The 22,411-nt window shown below is 40.9% G+C and overlaps 1 protein-coding gene across 2 annotated transcripts in view; it reads right to left on the bottom strand.

Annotated features, from left to right (window-relative positions):
* PCSK5 (proprotein convertase subtilisin/kexin type 5) overlaps positions 1-22,411 on the bottom strand; it is a 449,210-nt gene that overhangs the window by 41,240 nt on the left and 385,559 nt on the right. Inside the window, exons 25-29 of one of the 2 annotated variants that reach the window (XM_026001533.2) lie at positions 12,937-12,979; positions 10,180-10,316; positions 9,164-9,364; positions 4,611-4,688; positions 647-730 (exon numbers count right to left, since the gene is read on the bottom strand). In XM_026001533.2, coding sequence (XP_025857318.2) covers positions 647-730; positions 4,611-4,688; positions 9,164-9,364; positions 10,180-10,316; positions 12,937-12,979 — 543 coding nt within the window. The remainder of the gene's footprint in view (positions 1-646; positions 731-4,610; positions 4,689-9,163; positions 9,365-10,179; positions 10,317-12,936; positions 12,980-22,411) is intronic. The other variant, XM_072762655.1, reaches the window with a different exon arrangement.

Below are 22,411 nucleotides of genomic sequence, written 5' to 3'. Positions count from 1 at the left end.
TGATGTTTTGTTATTACAGAGGATGAAGCAGTTCATCTGTTGAGCTGTTAGGTTGTACTTGAGTTTTTTTTTTCCTCCTCTAAATTCAGAAATGAAGAAGGGAAGAATGGGTAGGGTATTTACCCTCCCCTGGAGTCTCTACCCTAAGTTCTCTTGTTTTGGCTAATGTGCTTTAAAGAGTAGTGGAACCCCTAGAAATGTCAGGTACCCAGAGACCCTAACAAAATCTGTGGCCAAATCAACAGATAAGTTCATCACGTCTTTGGATAAGAACATTAACATTTTTCTTTTCTTTTCTTTTCTTCTTTTTTTTCTTTTTCTCTTTTGAAAGCCAGTTGCTTTTAGTTTTTTTTTTTTAATATTTTATTTTTAAGTAATCTCTACACCCAACATGGGGCTTGAACTTACAAGCCCAAGATCAAGAGTTGCATGCTCCACCAACTGAGCCAGCCAGGTGCCCCTGAAAATCAGTTTTTATTAGAGGTCACTCTTTGGGTCCCTGCATTTTTCCAGGGTATCTAGTGTGACAGGAACAGTGAGGAGACTCGATCAAATCCTGCAAACCTTTTACATAATGATGCTGATGTACATGAGAGACAGTGAATTGGCTTGGCCACTGCCACCTCTTGGCATATTCCACACTGACCTTTTGGACATGAAGTGCACTGGGTTGCAGATTCACCACAGGTTTTACAAGAAGGATGACATGGCTGGTGTCCTCTCAAAATGTCTGTGTAGGGACAGAAACCAGAAGTCAGTGTCCTTTGAACAGGTTCATACATTGTATTAACATGTTGGAAAGGATCTCATGTGTAATCTTCCTTCCTGCCCTGAATAGAACCTCTTCAATTTTGCATTGGTTAAACACTGGTACCCGCTCATTACCTGCATGGTAGACTTTATTTATTTATTTTTTCTCTTTCTTCCAATGGATTATCAAGACATTGTTTGCAAACGTCCAGTGACAGGATTAAGGCCTTTCTGTAGGCCTTAAATGCAAGGAGGCTGTTTGAACTAACCGGTGTTCCTTCTTTCATATATTAGAAATCTGTAGGAGTGTGTGCTGTGTGTATGCATGCATGAAAGAATTTTCTAGTTAAAGGTCATCACTTCTCTCCTCAAGATTCTTAGGTGACCATTTCTCTTCACTCCAAGATGATAACAGAATTCATTGTGTCTTTTATAGAGTAACTTTTTCTTTCCTTCCTTTCTGCACTTCCCCCACCCCCCTTTTCTTGTTCTTTGGAACCAGGTTTCATAATGGGTCGATGTTTCGGTTTCTGTGTTCTTCAGAGTAGCCACTGTGAAATGCAAACTTAAATTTATCTCCTCCTAAATCATCATTAAACATTCACATAATGGAACCACCTGTGAGCTTTCTGGTCGATCAGGTGATCTGTAGGCCATCCCAGGTCAAGGCACCATTAACCTGGGAAACACTAGAGGCATTATTTTCTGCCTCCCCCCCCCCCCCCCAACTTGAGAGCATTAGGTGGCCAGGCTTTTCCAGAGAGTCAGCAAGTCCACAGGACAATGTCAAAGAGCTACAGACTAGCCTTAGTGGCATCACTCAGTGAGTATATGAGATCTTGATTGAATCTCTGGAGCTGCTTGGGAATCAGCATGAGTCTCACAGGAGAAAATTTGAAAAAGAAGTTCTAGCTCAGGATGTGTGATATGAATGACCCTGACCCTCAGTCAATTGTTCTTGTTGGCATCTCCCCATCCCTCTCCCTTCCTTCCCTCCCTCTCTCGCTTCCCACTCCTTCCTGCTTCTCCTGAGAGTCAGTCTGACACAGTTGGTTCTGTAGTCACACCTGCCTTCAGAGCCCAGCTGTGCTGCTTACAGGAGGGTAACCATGGATACGGTAATTAAACTCAGTCCTATTTTCCATGCCTCTAGAATGAGAGCAAATGGTGGTTCCCTTATAGAACTGTCGTGGGAACTGAATGAAACAGTGTGTGTAACACGCACACACAGCGGCACAGCAAATGCTAGACCTTCTGCTTCCTTCCTGCCAGTTTCCTCTGAGGTTACCCTTCCTCCCCATTTCCCAGCCTTGGACTTGAGTTCTCTTTTCCCTCCATTCAATATGGAGTGACACCAGGGGGCATTGCTTGGTTTCTCTGAAGGCTTGGTTAATTAGCTGCAGAGATTTGCCACAGAGAAAACTAGATCCAGGGGTAGGTAGGTAGACAGACAGATTGGTGTGGGTGTAGATATAGACAGATAAACATCAATGACCATCCTGCTATGCTAAGTGTCAGTTCTCTTCCTAATCTGGAGAAAGAAATATACCCTGGTTTTCCAGAAGACTGACTCACTGGTGAACGGTCCCTTGTGGGAGCTGGGAAGAGTTCAATTAGCCTTGTGCACAGCAGTACCAGGCATAGGAACCTCACAAGAGACAGCAGGAATCTCCACAGGACCTAGTGTCTCCCCGAAGGCCTTTTATACCAGCAATTCCACTTTTGTGTAAATAATTGAAGGAAATGAAATCATAGTCCTCAAGAGGTACCTGTATTTCCATGTTCACTGCAATAGTCAAGACATGGAAACCGGGATCCCTGGGTGGCGCAGCGGTTTGGCGCCTGCCTTTGGCCCGGGGCACGATCCTGGAGACCCGGGATCGAATCCCACATCGGGCTTCCGGTGCATGGAGCCTGCTTCTCCCTCTGCCTGTGTCTCTGCCTCTCTCTCTCTCTCTCTCTCTGACTATTATAAATAAATAAATTAATTAATTAAAAAAAAAAAAGACATGGAAACCACCTAAGTGTCCATCGGTGGATGAATGCATAAGGAAGATGTGGTATATGTATACAAAGAAACACTATTTAGCCATAAAAAAGGACATTTGCAACAAATGGATAAATCTTGAGCATTATGCTAAGTGAAACACGTCAGAGCAAGAAAGACAAATACTGTGTGATTTCACTTCTGTGTGGAACCTAAAAAGAACCCAAACTCCTAGAGTAGATTGGTGGTGGCCCTGGGTAGGGTAGGGGTAGGGGTCAGAGGAATGGATGAAAGGACACCAAAAGGTACAGACTTCCAGTTATAAGATGAAAAAGTGCTGGGGCTGTAACGTCCAGCATGATGTCTATAGCTAATACTCTTGTATATGTGAAAGTTGCTGAGAGAGTAGCTCTTAAAAGTTCTCACCACACACACACAAACACACACACACACACGCACACGCACACACACAAGGTAATGTTAACACTACGGTGGTAATCATTTTACCATATATACATACATCAAATCATCACATCATACATGTTAAGCCCGCCCAATGTTACATGTCAATTATATTTCAATGGAATGAAAAGCAAGATACTTCATGTCTGAGAGGAGTTCTTAAAAAAATAATAGCAAAATAATACTTATCAGACACCTTGAAAATCTTTAGTATTGTATATTGAGGTCAATGGCCAAATTTTTCCCCCTCCAGGTATTGAATTTATCATTTTTATACTAAATTTTTTTACTTACAAAGATATGAGATTTTAATGAACTTTCTCAGTTTTTATTAAATATAACGTATATATCTACATATATGCATGTGTTTATAATTACATACGTCTCACATTCTGGCAATTTGGTATTTTACTGTGAAACGCTGGTTATAAAATTCTGTAATGCCAGCATGCTACCACTAGAGGGAGATCTGTACACACAGTTAACAGCAATTACGTGCGGCAACGGATTGTCCCTGCCAGACAGGGACTGTTTTCATAAAAGATTAGTGATTTAATCACAACAAGTAAAATTTGACCTTGAGCATAGTTTTTCTTTTCTTTTCTTTTCTTTTTTTTCTTTTTCCACTCCAGAAATTCTGGACTGGACAAGACCTCAAAGAAAAAAAAATTACCCTGACCAGGAAAATGTAGTGTCTCTTCTTCAGAAACGACTATAGCTAAACCATATAAAACAGAAGTTTTATTTTTAAAAACTTTGTTTTAAATAAGCAATACTAACACAGTTTAAAAAAAAAAACAACAAAACCGAATAAAGGGAATATATCATGAAGTACCTCTCCGTCTTTTTCATATAAACTATATCTATTCACACTGTTTATCACATTGCTTTTTTTTTTTTTTTTTTTGTAATGTATTTTTGGGCCCATTCTCTCTGGCTATATAAAGAACCCCCTCATTCTTCTTTATGACTCCATATTGTTCCATTGCATGGATGTATCATAGTTCATTTTTCTAACTGAGAACTCTTGGTGACCACAGTGTTTACTTATTTTTTCCAGTCTCAGCTCTTCCAAATAACACTACAGTGACAGGGAAGGCAAAAAGCGCTCTTCCAGCCTATTCTTATAGATCTGCAGGACCAGAGCCTTCTCTTTCTCTTGATAGCCTCTCCCAGAGATAACCACTCAGCACATCAGGAATGCTCTTAAATGCTCCAGAAAGTTCCATTGCTGAATTTCCTCCCAGTCTTTGGCCTTTGAGTGCCTACGTTGTGGTCACCACCTCTTTCTGTTTTCCTTTTAGGAATTCTGCACCCTATTTCCTCCTCGTAGCCCAGCTTCTTGGGTTAGTTTCTATATCACAAAGGTTTTTGATTCAGTGCGATTGTCTTCTCCCTACTTCCCTGTTACCTCTTTTGATTTGAAACTTCCGCCGTGGCTTCTGTGGCAGGCTCTTCACCAAAGATGGACTTGCAGTGGGCACAGGCTCTTTTTTTATTAAAACAAAAAAACAAACAAAAAAAAACAAAATAAAGTGTTTTATTTTTTTAATGCAAGAAAGATAAAGGTCAGTTTTGCCTCTCACTTTACCACTCAGAAATGCCAGAGATATGTTCTTCAGCCCGTAGGTTTCCCATCTTCATATTGAATGTGAGTGTATAATTACACATGCATGTGTGCATGTAATCATCTATGTCTTCTGCATATACCATACTGACCATTTTGCATTTGATATTATTTTATAGGCATTTTTGCTATTAAAATTCTTCATACACTGTATTTTTAATTGTTTATGTATTTGCATGAACCGTAATTCACTTAATTTTTTTCTTTTGTTACATTTTTAGATTGCTCCATCCCCCTCTTTTTTTGGTTATTATAAATAACTCTGTTATTGACATCTTTATACACATTATTAAGTCAGGACTCTGCTTGGCTCTTAGGCATCCCAGCTGACCATTATTTGCTGCCTTCTTTCTGGAACTATTTTTTCCCTGACCTAGGCTCCCCAAATTACTTGCTTTCTCATGACAGGGAAGATTGCTTTAAAAGTGAACTAGTGTTTCCTGTGTGAAGACAGGGTCAGGTTAAAGGGTTGGGGAGTAGTATACTTTTATTGTGTCTTATTCTGTCCTGGGAGCTTTCTGTGTGTTCTCTCATTTAATTCTCAGATGACCTTGGCTGAAATAGTTCCATGTTCCTATTTTATGGGTGAGGGATTCGGACAAGATGAGTAACTTGTTCAAAGTCATACAGTTAGTAAAGAAGAGAGCCAGGATTTGAATTCTGGTACGCTGAACTCTAAAGCCTACATGCACTAGAGAGACTTTTTAGTGATTTAATTGGGATTTTAAAATAGTTGGTAAAGAGGTCAAAGCAGTGGTGTAATATGACTTTTTGGAAAATAAAACAAAAAACTTGATTTGTAGTGTTTGCCAATTTCTGTGGTGTAAATACTCTCACCATAATGGATGTCAACCTGCCAGTGGTTTAGTGATCCCCCAGTGAAATTCCTGGATATTTAACAATCAGTGCAAGTGGAGACAGGTGGTTCCTTCCTGGATCCAGTGGGCCACAGGTAATTATTTACTCATCCAGGGTCATGGGTTTTCTTCACTGAGTTCTGGTTTGTTAATTAAGTAAAAATAATGTTCTTATTTCTAAGTGAGGCAACCAGATAGATAGATAGATAGATAGATAGATAGATATAGATATAGATATAAATACAGATATAGATATAGAGAGATCTACAAAGTCCTTCTAAAAATCAGATTTTTGTGGCATTCTTAAAGTTCTCTAAGATTCAGTTGCTTACAGGCAACATATCTCCCCACCATTGAGATTTATTTTTTACATATGGCTCTCAGTGTTGTGACTGATTCTGGAATTCTAGGCTTCCTCCGGGCATAGGAATTAAGATCAAAAGACAGTCTAGTGAGAAATTGTTAGGATGTGGTCAAAGATAAAAAGTTAATTCCCCATGTCTGTACTTTGTAGATTAAACTATCATCATAATATGTAATTGGAGCCTGTGACAAACAAGGTTTTAATCGATGATGGAAATAGGTGGGTAGAGGAAATGTGCAGGAATTATTTCTGGGACTTCCCGGCACTACCAGGGGGAAACCACTTAAGAAAATCCACACGATTTAACAGTAATAGGGTAAACTGTTTCCATTCCCAACAATGGTTTCAGGAAAGCAGCCGAATCTGGGGCGTGCCACACCCGAACGTTTTCACCAATGGTTGCTCTGTGATGCCTGAGTCACTGCTAAAGCCTTTAGCAGCCTATTTAATGTTGGTTCTGCTGTCATGCAGGGACAGTGGGCTGAGTAATCTTCACAATAGATTGTGACTAAGACAGGGGATCCAGTAGGCATCTATGCTTTCATGCAAGGGATTCTTTGCTGGCAGGAAGAACAGAGTTGGGCGGCCATCTTTGGAGATTCCTTTGTCTTGGCTGGAGGATTTACCAGGCATGGCCAACATGTGGGGAAAGCTCCATCCTTGGGCTGGGCTGGGAGGTATTCCCACAGCATGTGTAATTACAAAGAATGATGGTCCTCTCATTGTAAGTAGCCACCCCACTGAGAGAGGGGTTCAGTGAAATCTAGTTGGATTTTTATTTCAAGGCTATTTCCCCAACACATGCCGGCACAGATGATGGGGGTGGTTGCAGTCTCTGGATGCAAACAAGATCTTATTGTTTCCACTGGGAAGCCATGTGGGTGGAGGAATGGACTGAAGTTTGTCCCATTGCACCTTTTCTACATGGATCTGCGACTGTGTTGAAAACCACAATACCTTGCTGAGAGCACATAGGCAGCTATATTCTTTTATAACTGTTCTATACATTGTTGGGGCTCCCTCTGAGTTGACCCATGATGACTGCAACCTGCTTAGCATCATTGTAAAGGTGTGGCTAATTAGTGCCTGTTTTCTGGAACCTTCTGCCCTCCTATTACACCCTCAACTTTGTTTTGTTTTGTTTTGTTTTGTTTTGTTTTGTTTTGTAAGAGAAGTCAGGAGTAAGATGTAGGCATTGGCTCAATACACCCAGGCCTTGAAGGAGTGCATTTCCACTTACTATCTACCTCAGTGGTGTCTAAATTCTGCTGGGGTAGCTGAGCTACCTCCTTACCTTGCTCAGTGAAGAAACAGGTTTTCCTCACTGTTAATAGTCTGCATGTCTGATTTCCTAGATCATAGAAAAGTACAGCCATGTCATTGACTTTATTGCTTTTGTCCAGCCATGAGAAACATTCTCATCTGCTTCCCAAATCCCTTATTAGTGCTGGATCCCCAAATGGACTAACTTCTTCCTTTCTTCAAAAACACTATTTTGACAGTAGAAAATGCAGAGGGGTGGGTGTGGTGCTCTGACAAAGGGGAACAATCAAGGCTTGATTTCTGCTTGCAAAGTGCGTAGTCCAGTTGAAAGGGACGTGTAATCATTTGGGGAATCAAATCTGCTCTGACTCTTGGCTCCCTGGACCTTTTCATCATCTGGATGCCAGATAAAATACAGATGTTCTGAGCTAGAAACACAGCACCAGACTATTTTCCTCTTGGCTTGCACTGCCTCTTAAATGCCTGAATGCCAGACAAACTCGTTTTCAGCATTTGGGTCCAGCTATAATTCACAGAAGATATCCCAGTCTGGATTGAATGATTGTCTTCCCAGCTATGTCTCTGAAACTGGCCCATGTTCTCCGTGGCCCTTGGCTGCTGGGTTTGTGATGGTCTCTGAGTTGCTTTTCCTTTAAGTCACACATGGTGACACTGTCGTGGTGGATAGTCGTCATGGATGTCCCTCCTCTGAAATCCAGCAAGAGCCTTTCTCCTGCCTGGGATCTATCTGTCTCCCCAGCCCATTGAAGACTCATCCTGGGCAGACCTCCTCTGCTGCTGCACTGAAATGACCTTTTTTTTAAAAAACAAATCCTTGCCTTGAAATCAAACGGGAGAGCATCCCTTGTTTTCATGAGCATCTCTGCATAGAATGTGAGTCAGATTTTTCCAGCAGGAAGAGGGTTTTGTTTTTTAACCACCAGAGACACAGAGAGGTAATTGGAGTTTGTAACTACCTTGCAGAGAGGTCACTGGAGTTTGTAGCTTCTTTGGAAGGAAGCCTGTGACTGAGGCTCCTGTGTGAGGAGGTCAGTATTGAAGATGCAGGTAGGAATGAACATGCACAAGCCTTTACTATTATATTGCAAGCTTCCACACCCTTCCTCCTGCCCCCATCAAAAATCCCCACTTTCCTTATCTGCACTGGAGGAAGACTTTTATTTTATTTGAAAGACAGGGGAGGGGCAGAGGGAAGAGGAAGGGAGAGAGAGAGACACTCAAGCAGACTCCCCACTGAATGTAGAGCCAGACTCAAGGCTCAATTTCATGACCTGGGGATCATGACCTGAGCCAAAATCAAGAATTACATGCTTAATCAACTGAGCCACCCAGGCACGCTTGGAGGGGAGCTTTTAAAAGGCAACCTTGAATGATGCTAAGTTCTAATCAGCCAGCCAGATTAGCTGCCTCAGCTTAAGATCTAGTACTTTAGAGTGATTCTTCCTTGCCCAGCTGAAAAAGCCCACCCTTGCCAGTCGTTTTCCTTTCCCTTGGATCAAAGCTACTCTGAAATCTTTGAGACAATGGTCATTGGGCCATTCCCCTACAGTTCTCTCCTTACCTGCTCCGAGGTCTCCTCCACCGGATAGGCACTCCCTGGCCATACCAACCGAAAGGTGTGCCTGGGTTTCCCACCAGGTCAGATGCCAACCAACCACAGCCTCCTACCCAATCCTGCCCAAACTGGATTCCCACTCTGAGCTTTGGTTCACTGCCCTGCCTTTGTCTCTGGGATATCCCAAAAGCAAGTGTTAAGGTTGGGGGAGGCAGGCAGAGAAGGTAGCCAGACACCTGCTCACACTCTACCTCTCTCTTTCTTGGGAGGCACATACCATTCCAGAATTTGCCTTCCACGTGGGGCTGGGCAGGACCCACACACGTCCCATGCTGCAGCTGCAGTCCTTCCTGACAGCTGCTGCACTGGTGGGGGCCGAGGCCAACGCAGCTTTTGCAGGCCGGGTGGCAGGGCTCACATTCTCCCACTTCCGGGTTGCCATAGAAGCCAGGGCCACATCTCCTCACACAAGTGCCACCTGCATGAGAACAGAGAGGGGGCATGAGGGTGAGTCCCTGCCGGCTTGGCTTGGTGCTCCATGCAAGGCTGAGGGGAATCTCAGGACCAATTTTTTGTTTGAGTTTGTTTTTATAGAAACCAAAATGACATAAGCCTATTTCAACCAAGAAATGTGTCCTAAATCCAATATTTCAGTCCTCTTTCAACCAAACATTTAAGTTTGCTCAAGGGGCTAAGGGGTTAAGAGCATAGAGTAAAGAGCTTTAAATTCTTAGGGCCTTGGAAGAGAACAAATAAAATGAATCTCTGTGCAGAACTGCTGGGGATCAATGTGGGCTGTCCGCTGCACCATCTCTCCTGCAAACATTCGAGAGCACTGGACTGTTAGTCCCTTGCCTGGAAGACTCATACTGTGTTTCTTTCCTAACCATTTGGGGTTGCCCAAAACCGAAGACAAAGGATCCTGTTTAACTTTTACAGTGCTTAGGAATATATAGCGTGGATTGAGTCTCAAGGCAAGAGTCATGGTTCTGAATATTCCAGGTGATTCGTTCCAAGGCATTTATCTTCAATGTTCCCACCACCCACCCACTTCACTCTTGTTTCCATCAGCTTGGAGATGTTTGAAATTAATTAGTGAACTAGGAACTCTGCTTCAGTAATAAAACCAGAAGGAAGTAGTCCTGGCTAATGTTTATTTTCAAACCAAATTAAAATCCATCCTTGGACAAGAGGCATAGGAAAAGTCTGAAACCAATCAAGCAAGTGCTCTTATTTCTGGATGGGGCTTGGGAGCCTTGTTCTTCCTTTGTGCTATGCCATTCTCGGGCTTACCCAGGAGAAAGAAGCCCTCTTCACACCAGTAGCACTCATGCTGGTCACAGTTGCTACAGTTGGTATCACACGCTTTACATTCAAATTCTTCACTGTAGGTCTTCTCAGGACAGGTTTTATAACAGTGGTGGTCAAACCTAGGGAGGAAGAGATGGAGTTTCTTCCATGAGCTATGTTGATGTATTTCTCTCAACCACCACAATTTAATTTAATTTAATCCTTACATTTGTCTACACATCATTTTTAACAGGTATAGATATTTGGGTTTCAAAGGCAAAAACTTTGTCTTGGTCTATGTATGGTCACTAAGCAAGTCATGAACCACCTTCCTCTGGACCCTGAGGACCCTTCACCCATCAGCTGTGAAGAGGCTGGGGAGAAGGAAAGGGTACTAATATTCATTTATGGAGTATGGATTTTGCATTAAGGCCTCATTTCAACTTCCATGCAATTCCCATATGGTGGCTATTACTCGTCTTGAATTTCTGGTTAAGGGAACTGAGTCTCAAGGTTAAGTACTCAGAGACCCATAGGGAGTTAAAGCCTTACCTGGGATTTGAATAGCTTGTGTGCTTTTGTCACATGGCAATAGGAAGGGGAGGTGATATTGAGACCTACCATCTTTGACTTGTAGAGTTGGATTCAGGGGATGATTCAGAGCTCATAAAGTACCTGCCTTCATCCTGGATTTTCTGACTCCTGATAGGGACAAGGTCTCCATGCAAACACTAGGAAACGGCTCGGTGTTGAGTTCAAGTAACTTACCAAAATGTCTACAACTAGATTATTTATTATTTATTTATTATGATTTTTTTATTTATTATGATTTTTATTTATTTATTTGATTTTTTACAGCTAGATTATTAATATTAAGAAGGAAGTGTCTTAGCTTGTACGTATTTATATTTTTATGCATATTATCCCTTCTTATTCTACATTCTAAGTGTTGTATTTCGGACTCGGTTGAATTACAGGCTCATGTGAAGGGGGAGTGGAATCAAGCTGATCTTTGCCCTTTGATGAATTTCAGAGCAACGACAAGGTATCTGAGGAAAGTTTTTATTTCTTCACTAACAACTTCTATTATATAGTGTTTTATTCGCTATCTTCAGAGTTACTAAACCTTCTAAAGGGTTATAAATGCATGTTTCTTGAAACAAGTATCTCATGTTTTACTCTCAGTGATACTGGGCACATTCTTTCAGTGTGTTTGTCTCTCAAGGGGTTTTCTGGAACCTGCTCATTAGTGGCCAGCAGCACGCAGGAGCAGGGCTGGCTCCAAGGTTGAAGGGGATGCTCCCAGGTGACAGGGGAAGTGGATGCATGTTTGAGGGGTGTGCTCTCATGTCAACATGAGGAAGTGTGCAGTTAGGCTGGAGGGATGCAGTGAAGAGGAACCAGGATGGAGGAACTCCTCGCCCACTTTTTTCTTTCTGTCATCCACTTCTGTGTGGTCACTATTTGAGTCTAAATTCTCCTTTCTTCATTCTTCGAGGAATATTCTGTGCCTCCAACCGTGTGACCTCACCAAAGAATGTTTGCATTTCTGCTGTTGGTCTCTGCCCCAGGTGGTCTGTGGCGGGCTGTGTGCTGGGTAAAGGCCAACTATGAACATGCTGACAGATTGCTTTCTGCTCATTTACTTTCATCTGTACTACCTTATAATAATTAAGTTTGGGGGCCTCTTCTCCATCCTTCCTCCCCTGTTTAAATGGAGCAGTAAATTAAATCAGTAGGTCAAGAATGTGGAGATGTAGACTTAGTTAATGTAGAAGGGAACAGGCTACTCTACCAGAGTTGAATGACAACTATACGCTTAGGTAATGATAAGGCTAACTGATTCTTTTTGAATCTTGAGCCCCTCGAATGTGATAGAGGTGAAAGGCAGCGTGGTGACAGGAGGACCCAGCCCACTAAAGTTGAGGCGACCTAAACCTGGACCCCCCCACTGGCTTGTGGTACAACATGAGGAAACCCACAGCCTCTCTGACCTTCAGTTTCTTCCTCTGGAAAGTAACATCAATCCCGTGTCCCTAGCAACATTTGTGGAAAGGTGAAGAGAATAACTGGTGGATGATTTTACCATAAAACTCCCCTGTTCCTAGCATGACAGGGAGGAATTATGCAGCTTATGCATTATTTAGGCCTTCCTTTTCTTCTCCTCTGCCTTCTTATCTTTTCTCCCAAGATAGGCACCAGTGTGCCCTAGGAGGTAGACTAAGATAGGAAGGGGAGGTGATGTTGAGACCTACCATCTTTTACTTGTAGCATTGAATTGGAGAACTCTGGGAATGATTATTATCTGTGTTTCCTTTAACCTAGTGGTCCATGTCTCTCATTACCCAGAAGATGATTCAGAGCTCATAAAGTACCTGCTTTCATCCTGGACTTTCTGACTCCTGTTAAGGACAAGATCTCCATGCAAACATTTGGAAATAGCTTGCGTGGGGTTGGGTATATTGTTAAAGTTTGTCCATGAATAGCAAGGTCTGAATCCTGGTAACCCATGGCAGGATTCCTAGACACCAGTGTCAGGTTGGGTGACTTCCAGGACCAAGAAAAAGAGGGCCTCCTTTTGAGGCAAGAAAACAGCTGGGCTCTTATTGCTAAATCCAAGAATTGTTCATTAATAGCCTGACAGGGCAGAGTCGCTTCAGGCTGCACGGCCTCTTTGCTTTAATCACTGGATTTAGGATTAAGTCAGTAATGCTTAAACTGCAGAAAAGTTAGTGCCATGAAAAAAAATGCCAGACTTACATGTAATACCCCGTAGTGCATGATGTACACGTTCCTGGATCATCTAGAAGAAAATTATAATAATGAAACATAATAATTACCAAGAGTCCATCATTTGGAAAAATGGGCTTTGGAGAAGTCGTGGCTTGAGACAAACAATCTTATGGGATGTTTCATGAAAGGCACTGTCCAGAAATGATATTTGCACAGATTATACCATTTTTAATTAGTAACAAGATGTATGCTATGACTTAGCTTTATCAAAGCTAGTCAAATAAGAGTTCTCGTGAAGAGTTGGCCCTGATTTTCAAGAAGTATAGTCTCAAGCTCCTAGGTCTTCAAATTGCAGAGTAGGAACCATTCTCATGAAGCATCTCCTGGCTTCTACTGAGGGAAAGGCATCAAACATCCACACATGTGTATTTGGAAGGGGCTATAGGCTCCCTACCCTGAATGGTAGGTTTTCCATGAGCTGCCCCAAATGCCTGGCAATATGAGGGATTGTGATCTGGGAGGCTCCTTTGAAACCTGGACAATTATTTTTTTCCAATACAGTATCTACTTTGTGTTGGGTATTTCACAAACCTCTTGAAGAGGTTTACATTACTGTCCTGTTCTCATTAAGTACAATGATTCAATGTGTCCCTTTTGGGTCAGAGAAGGGACTCTTTCCTACACTTTCGGGGACTTAATGAGAGAGAAAGGGCTTTGAGAATCACTAATTCAGTCTATTTCCCTTCGTTGTAACCCTCCCTGAAAGATGCCAATTCCCAGATCCAATTATTAAGGGAATTCTATAATTTCCGTTGGCTGGCCCTGCAAATCCTGTGACTCACAGAGCTACCTCCAGTTAAGTTTCTGTGATATTCCAGTTCTGTGCTTTTCATTCCAATAGGAGATGGAAAAAATAATTACTCCTCTTTAGAATGTGAAGATTGTATGCGACCTTTAACTTTACTTAAACCAAACAAAATTATGTCCTGTGAACTTTGTGCACTGCTTTCCTTTCTAATCTACTCTAGACTCTATTTTGGTTTTCACAAAGTCTGTCCCTCACTCAAATCTTTAGCCAAATGTCCATCTCGGGTTCTCCTAGGGAGGTTGCAAGGCAATACTATTGCATATGACACATCATATGGCTAATGTATTACACCAAAAGTTGTTGTGAAAAATTTCTATGAGAGGCTCTGCCACTTATCCAGGGATTGATAGGACATTCTAGAAATAGCCTAGTGATGATGCAGTGGAGAGGGCACTGGCCTGGGAACTGGGCTATCTGTTTCTAGTTTGAAGTTTTATCCCTGGCTTAACTGCCTTGTGAACTTGCATAAATGTTGCTCTGCTTTGTGGGCTCTGATTTCTGCAGGTACAAAATGATCTGGTTGGAGAAGATGGTTGCTAAGACTCTTCTAAAGTTAAAAATTCTGAAATTGAGTCTAGCGGGGTTTGGCAGTGTATGATCCACACTGGGGCCAGATCCAGCCATGCCCCTTATATAGGAAGGATTGAACAAGAGTCAAGACAGCCAAGGACATAGCCAGACCATGTTATGCAGGAGACCATGATATGCTTACTGTAGGGAAATGGTTTTTGTGTCTGTTAGATGGTGACCTGGTTTGTTATAGGGCGACCAGAGCTGGACAGAGAAATGAACCAGAAAGCAGGCTAATTAAGTGATATAAGGAATCTGACGCTAGAGGTACCATGGAAAAGAAAAGCACACCGAAATTCTTAGAATTCCTGAGAGTGTGTAGAGGGGGCTTTATGCATCTATAATCCATTGTTTGGGTATCTGAATCCATTTTAAGGTGGGGTGCAAATGCCCCAGAGAACACAAGTGGTTCCACTGGGTAAGTTTATTTCCTGTTACAAGTCTATGCTTGCATCTGTATTCTTTTCAGTTCTATTCCTAAATAAGCTGCTACTACTCAGCTCACAGTTGGGTAGTTTACTTTTCCCTGCCTGTCCCCGATGAACATATTTGACTCTGACAGTTTTGCTAATTTGGCAAGGGCTGGGGAAATTCTAATCCTGTTCTCTAATGTTCTGGCCATCCCTCCCATCTAGGAATTTAATGAGTTTGCTCTCTGCTCCTTTAAGCAGGTCACTGATGAAAATGTTAAACAGAACCAAGCCTCAGAAATGTGCATACCAATGTAATCTTGAGTCCAGGGACCTTTCCAGCCCAGATGCACAGTGAATTTGGTACCTTCACAATAGTTTGCATAAATGAATAATGCATAGTACAGGAAGTATGTCTTATAACAGCTTATGAATGCCCATTAGTCTTTCTCATTATTACTGGCTATTCTGAAGAATAAGAATTATTTAAAAAAATTTTCCACCCCAGAAGTTCCACAAGTCAGACATAAGCTAAATGGATTTAGCTTGACCACTGAGAAGCAGCTGTTATGGGATTAAGGAAAGGTAACAGTCCCAAACCTAGAAGTTGACTCTAAGTCAAATTGGCATTTGGATGGTAAGGAGGGTTGGCTTAAGGAGAAAGATGAATTTTCCTGGCTTGTAGTGGTGTGTGTGTGTGTGTTTGGGAGCTGGGGGTGGAAGAGTCTAAACAAGCTAGAATCGTGGACTGTCTTGGTGGTGGTATCCAAAGTTTAAATGTTTAAATAGCTCTGCTTACTTGGTGCTGTCAAACTTTTGAGCTGAGAGAACACAGTCTGAAGGGACATGGGGCAAGTTCAGTCAGAATTCGGAGAGAACCTCACACATTTGGGGAAAAAAAGCCTTCGGAAACAGTTACTGGCTTCCAGCTGCTCACATCCCCACTAAGGAGAATGTATGAGCAGATGCCTTGTCATGATGGAGATACAGCCTACTTTATTGAGAGAACTCTTTCTATTGTAGAAAGAGTTTCTATGGGGTGGGGTGGGCAGGACTACAATGTCCCCTCTCTTTGGAGAGGTCTTTGTGATCCTTTGTGTCACTTTTCCATAGTTTCCTTAGCTTTGTCAGTGCTGGGGCTCATGGAAAAGTCATCCTTCTCATGGAGATGTTGACTGCTGCTGTCACCTTCACCCTGTGGTCAACTTACACCCTCTGCCATTTTGTTCTCAGTAATACCTATAGGCTTCATCATTGTATATGGATGGATCAGGGCTACATTAGGAGTTATATACATCAGGGACGCCTGGGTGGCTCAGCGGTTTAGCACCTGCCTTTTGGCCCAGGGTGTGATCCGGGAGTCCTAGGATCGAGTCCCACATCAGGTTCCCTGCATGGAGCCTGCTTCTCCCTTTGCCTCTCTCTCTCTCTCTCTCTCTCTCTCTGTGTGTGTGTGTGTGTCTCTCATGAATAAATAAATAAAATCTTTTTAAAAAAAGGAGTTACGTAGATCTAACTCACAAAATGCATTGGAAAAGTGGTATTTTAAACTTGAAATGGATCCAAATTGTCAAAATGTCCAGAGAAGAAGAATGTGTTGCTTATGGTTTACATAAACTTGGGAGTCACATAATTAAAGATACATAGAAGCTAAAATTATTCTAATTTGGTTTTCTAAATTATTGTATATTCATTTTTCACTTGAAGGAGACAAAGGAGACATTCTTTTTTTCTAATTTAAAGAATAGCCCTTTATCATTATAATATCTAGATATGCCAGAATTAGCCATGGATCAGGTATATTGGCTGAGTGGAATTGCCTCTGCAAAACTGTGGGGAAAAGTTAAGGTCAGCATAGTTTGTCTTTCAAGATTTATTTTCAGGCTTCTGGATTTCCATCCAGACCCCATGGTAGCCAGGCCTCCTTACCACTGCCCGTTGAAACTGGTCAGTTCTGTAGTCCTTTACTGCACAGACCGACTATTACTGCCCAGGATGATAGACTATGGACACGTTAAATTTATGCTCTTGAGAGGCTTCCAGGTTCTTCCCTACTTCAGTCCTTCCTCAGGTGTCCTAGACTCATTAGGCTCCTTCGGCTTTGACCTCTTAGGCCACACCTGTAAGCGTTCCATAAAGCAGCACCTGCTTTATTGTAATTCATCATCCCTAGATGCTTGCTTTTCCCACATGACTTCAACCTTTGGCTTAGTTACCTTCCCAGTTCCAATCGCCTGTATTCTAGACTCGACCATACTTGGGCCTATGTTTGCCTTCCGAGTGCTTCTCACACTAAAGCAAAGTAGTGGGCCAAACTGATGCTTCGTCCATTCTTCATAGGTTTCTAGCCCCACAATACTCTATAAGTTCCCTAATTACAGAATCTAAAGTAATAATGTCCATACTGTTTTGACTGATCACCTCATTAGTTAAAAAATTTAGCATATGCCTGCAATGTACATATGTGTGTGTATGAATTATTTACGTGTGCTAGAGCATGAATGTTTTACATTTTAAAAAATATATATTAGAAGAATAAAATAGAAAATGTAATAACAAAATGATTGTAAATACAAGTCCTGTCTTTTTCTGCAGGTCAGTGGGCTGTCTTGCATATTTCTATTCAGAGATGAGTGACTTAGGCCATACCTAACAGAATGCCACACCTGAGGTCATAAATTCATATACTAATTTTCCAAAAATATGTTTTACACTTGATTCTTTAAAGTAGCAACCAGAAGGAATGGTTCTCTGTTGGGTTCACACATCTCATGTGTATAAGGACTTCCTCCACTTGACTTTCAGCCCTTCCATATTTATAGACAGACTCTATGATTCTAATTAACTTGTTCACCTAGCATTTTGGGGTTGGGAAATAAGTTGAAAAGATAGATGTAAATGAGCATATTTGAATGATCTGACTAGATTCCACTTTTCTCACCCTCCCATTGCCCTCCACAGCTTTTGTACGTGAATGTGTTCTCCAGAGAAAACCTTCTAGATTTAAATAACCAGTGATTATGTCCTATGAAAGACAACGTGAAAATTCATCTGATGAGAATACATTAGAAAAGTATGATACACTTATACATTAAAATTTTGTTTCTCGAGGATATTTAATGACATGGAAACATTTTCATGGTAGGCTATGTGAATAGGGAAGATAATCCACATCTAGATATGTATATAATATGTATGCATATCTATCTGCATGTACAGATATGACTATCAAAAATCATAAGAAAAAGCTAGTGTTAATAGTAATTATTTCTGATTTTATGTATGTGTGTGTGTATATATCTACATACATGTTTCTATATTTTCCTCATAAATGTGTGCTATGGAATTAGTTAGAAAAAGAAATATATTAAGGAAAGAAAGTGCATGCTCAGGTTATGAGTTCCAGGAATCATTTATGCCACATGTTTGGAAACAGTCTTCTCCAAAGACCTCTCTCCCCAGAGAACTGGTCTTTTAGTCACAGTCTTCATTTTCTGCCCCTTTTTGACACACTTCTACTTTTTCATATTTCCATTTTGTTTCTCCGCAATTCCTAAGTCTGTATCGCCAGGACAAGACAGACCTTCCATGGGGTTTGGTTAAAACCATGGCAGATGTTTATATAGACTTCTTTTTAAAAATTCACTTTTAATTTGAAATGTGTTTCTGATAGGATTCTGTAAAGGAGACAGAGCACCAGGAAGTGGGGTTATTCTTGGCTCTGCCTCAAGACTGGATAAGACACTGTCACTTGGGCCAAGCATTCTTAAACAGTTCTCTTTATGAGCACCTGCGGCCTTGTTGGCGCATCAGCAGTGTCCATCCCCTACTGAGATGTACTACTGTTCCCTTTGAGGAAAGAGATGGTATTACAAGCAGCCAATACTTAAATTGTTTTGGAAGTTAATTAAGCATGTTGTCAATAATGCATATTCTCCCCGAGTAAATGTGTACTTAGTTATTGGATGGTGCTATACAAATCTGTAGGAGAGGCCCTGGCGTTCTTCATTCCACTCAAAAATAATGACTGGGTAAGAGATTTATATGCCCATAGAGTGCAACTAATTATAAGCCCCAAGTAGCACTAAAAAGTATGTAATTCAGATAGGCCTTGTACTCAGAATTGCTTCAGATTGCTTCAAAAACACTCACATACAAAATGGACCCTTGACTAGCTTTGCCAAAACAAGATTTTTCTGGAAGGTTCAGTGGTGCTGGGATACAAAGTACTTAGTTAGGGGGACTGTTGATGATTTTCAATCATTTTGTCCTCACCGGTGTCCAAGGACAATGAGTAAATATTTGAATTGGCAATAATGTAAATAGTACATCTGACAATGGGGTACAACCCCCTGGAGGGACACAGTAGTAGAGAGACCAGAATAAATAATCTAAATCATTGTCTACAAATGTTTGCTAAAAGAGGGCTCAGTTCTCTATCGGACTCTAGTCTTTACCATGTCCTCTGGTTCCAACAGTGGACTATCATAATAGGCAAACTGTTTCTAGATTTCCAATCCTCTCTCAACCAACTAACCAACAGGTGGAAGTGATGGATTAATAATATACACAGCTGAGTGCCTATGAGGATCATTCACTACAGCTGTTTGTTCATTCACTTATTCCATCATTTTGAAGCTTACATTTTAGAGGGAAAATAGACAATAAAAGGAAAACTAGATAATTATTATAATGTAAACTAAATGTAAGTCTTCAATAAATGCACAAAACAGCAAATAAAATGCAGGCTTCATGAGGACAGGTGGTTTTGCTTTGTTTTCTTGTACCTCGGTGCCGTGAGTGTTGCCTGGCACGTAGCAGAAGCTCCAAAAATATGCATTGAATGAAGAAGAAAAACAAGTAAATAAGTACATAAATTTGGATAAAAGGTTAGAGAGTGATGAGATTAGAATGGAGATAAGAGGTCTTAATTTGGATAGGCTTGCTGGGGAGAGAGCCTTTCAGGAATTGACATTTGAGTGGAGATCAGAATGGGAACAAGGAGATAGCCATGTGGGTTCTGAGGGTAGTGTTTCAGATATAAGCTAAGAAAGCTTCATCTGTCCAAGGGACATTGAGAAGGCCATTGGGGCTACAGTGGATAAAGCAAGAGAGAGAGTCAGGAGATGAGGCCAAGGTCATAGGCAGGATCAGATCAAATATCATCTTCTAGGCCAGGCTTAAGAGGCTTGCATTCAATCTAAAAGTAAAGAGGAACCATGAGAAAATTTATAAAAAATATCTGATGTGATCTGATTTTCTTAAAATGATCATTGTGCATGCTGCATGGAAAATGACTTCTTTAACTGTGCAAATGGTTATATCCATTAAATCTCATAAAACTAGGATTCTATGTAACACATTTGAGAAACACTCTTAAGGAAAATGCTGTAGGAGAAATGGTTAGGCATAAACTCAGACTACAGCTGCCGTAATTAAAATAAAGCAGATTTGAGAGAAACTAAAAAGATACAAATTGAGGAGATCAGGTCATATAATGTGGGAGGTGAGGAAGTAGGATGGCCCCTTGGCTCTGGCTTGAGTGCTTGGGTGGAAAGGAGGGACATTCAACAAGGGATGGATGTAGGAGCAATAAACAAATACTTAACAGATCCTGTATGAGAGTCCATATGCTGCTTTGGTGATTATAAGGAGTATATACTGACAAGAAATGCAATCCCTACCCTTAAGGAGTTTGATGAGGAGATGGTAATTAGTAAAGCTAATTAGAGAAGAAACCACATGTGGCAAAATATAGAATAGATAAATCTCTAATCTAGTATACCACAGAAATATTTGCTTAGGGCCTGAAAGAAACCACATCATGATTCTCTTTCTCTCTTACCACTTAATTAAGCTTTATCTCTCTTTTTTAATAGAAAAATTTAGAGCATTTTTGTGATAGTTATTCTTGCCAGGTAAAATACAAGACTGAAATGGGAACCAAAGGATTACAGTTTCAGTGTAAGGATGAATGAAAAATAAAATTGTCAGAAGAAGGGGACAGCAAAAAACATCATCCCAGTCTTAGCACTGGCATTGGATAGATGAAAAAGTAACAACAAAACCTCCTCTGAAAATGTCTAACTATAACCTGGATCTCACATATCTGAATTCGTGTTATCTATGTGTTCAGGAACATCTCAAAACGAAAATTCAATTTAAAGTAGTCCTAAGTAGATAGTATCCCAAGGCAATTAGTAGAAGCAAATGCAAATCCTCTCTAGAGAAATATAATCTTAACAAGATCGCAAAGTATTCTTGGAGGTAAATTTTCAAGGAAATTGGTCACATTTTAAAAACAAGGAAATCAGGCACTCTGAGGGAAATGTGTCAGAAATAACAGACATCACAATCAGACCCACAGAGACCACTGATCTTGAAATGATATGACACAGAATATAAAAATAGCAATTGTTTAATTTTTTAAAAAAGATTTTTAAAAATTTGTTTGAGATAGTGAAAGAGAGAGCACGAGCCATGGGAAGGGGCAGTGGGAGAGGGAGAAGCAGGCTCCCCATTGAGCAGGGAACCCAACATGGGGCTCGATCCCAGGACCCTGGGATCATGACCTGAGCTGAAGGCAGACACAACAGACTGAGCCACCCAGGTGTCACCAAATGTTTAATATTTTTATTTATTTTTTAAAAAGATTTTATTTATTTATTCATGAGAGAGAGAGGCAGAGACCCAGGCAGAGGAAGAAGCAGGCTCCATGCAGGGTGCCTGATGTGGGACTCGATCCCAGGTCTCCAGGATCAAGCCCTAGGCTGAAGGTGGCACTAAACCGCTGAGCCACCCAGGCTGCCCTGTTTAATATTTTTAAAGAAAAAAAAATAACACCTTGAAAATAGAAAAGTAATCAGTTTGGAAAAGAAGCAAATATAATCTTTATAAGTGGAAGACATAAAAATTCAAAGTTAAAACTATGTGGAAAATAAAATAAAATAAAATAAAACTCGGTGGACATATCAAACTATAGATTAGGAATAGCAGAAGGAGAATGAATGATCTCAAAGATAGATAGAAAAGAGAAAATTCAGAAGGACAAAGAGGTAGAAAACAGGAAAGAGCAGTAAGATACAAGGAGGTTAGGATGAGAAGTTTTAATATATGTCGAAGTTTCAAAAAGAAAGAGTGGTGAAGAGGCAGTATTCAAACAAAAGGAAAAATAAGAATGCCTGAGAGTTTTCCAGAATTGTTAAAAGATACCAACCATTAGTCCCCAAAACTAACCATATGTATATATTAAACACGTATTAATAAGGCAGGCGCTTAACCAACTGAGTTAAGTTGCCCCTATTTGTTTCTTTTGAGTTCTGTAGTTCTTCTGAGAGAATGAGCGTTTTGTTTTGTTTGAACTTCCAATAAACTTAGTACTGCTGCTATAGCTATGATCAAATTGGGGTGTGGTGAATGGTGAATGGTCTGCATTGTCAGTAAATATATCTTACTCATCTCAGCAGCCCTAGTGCTATGTGTTATGTCCTCATGTTATGGTTTCTTTCACAAGTATATTTTCAGTCCTACTATTCACTAGGGCTAAGATAATGACTAATTCCTAGTATGATAGGGAGGTCAGGGTGTAGGGGGGGATGCATCAAGGAGAAAGATATTGCCATGAATGCTATGTAGTGTTACTAATGGGATTGTG

Source organism: Vulpes vulpes, chromosome 1, assembly GCF_048418805.1.
Source record: "Vulpes vulpes isolate BD-2025 chromosome 1, VulVul3, whole genome shotgun sequence".
Lineage (NCBI taxonomy): Eukaryota > Metazoa > Chordata > Mammalia > Carnivora > Canidae > Vulpes > Vulpes vulpes.
The sequence above is the reverse complement of the archived record's forward strand: the minus strand, read 5'-3'. Positions and strand labels throughout refer to the sequence as shown.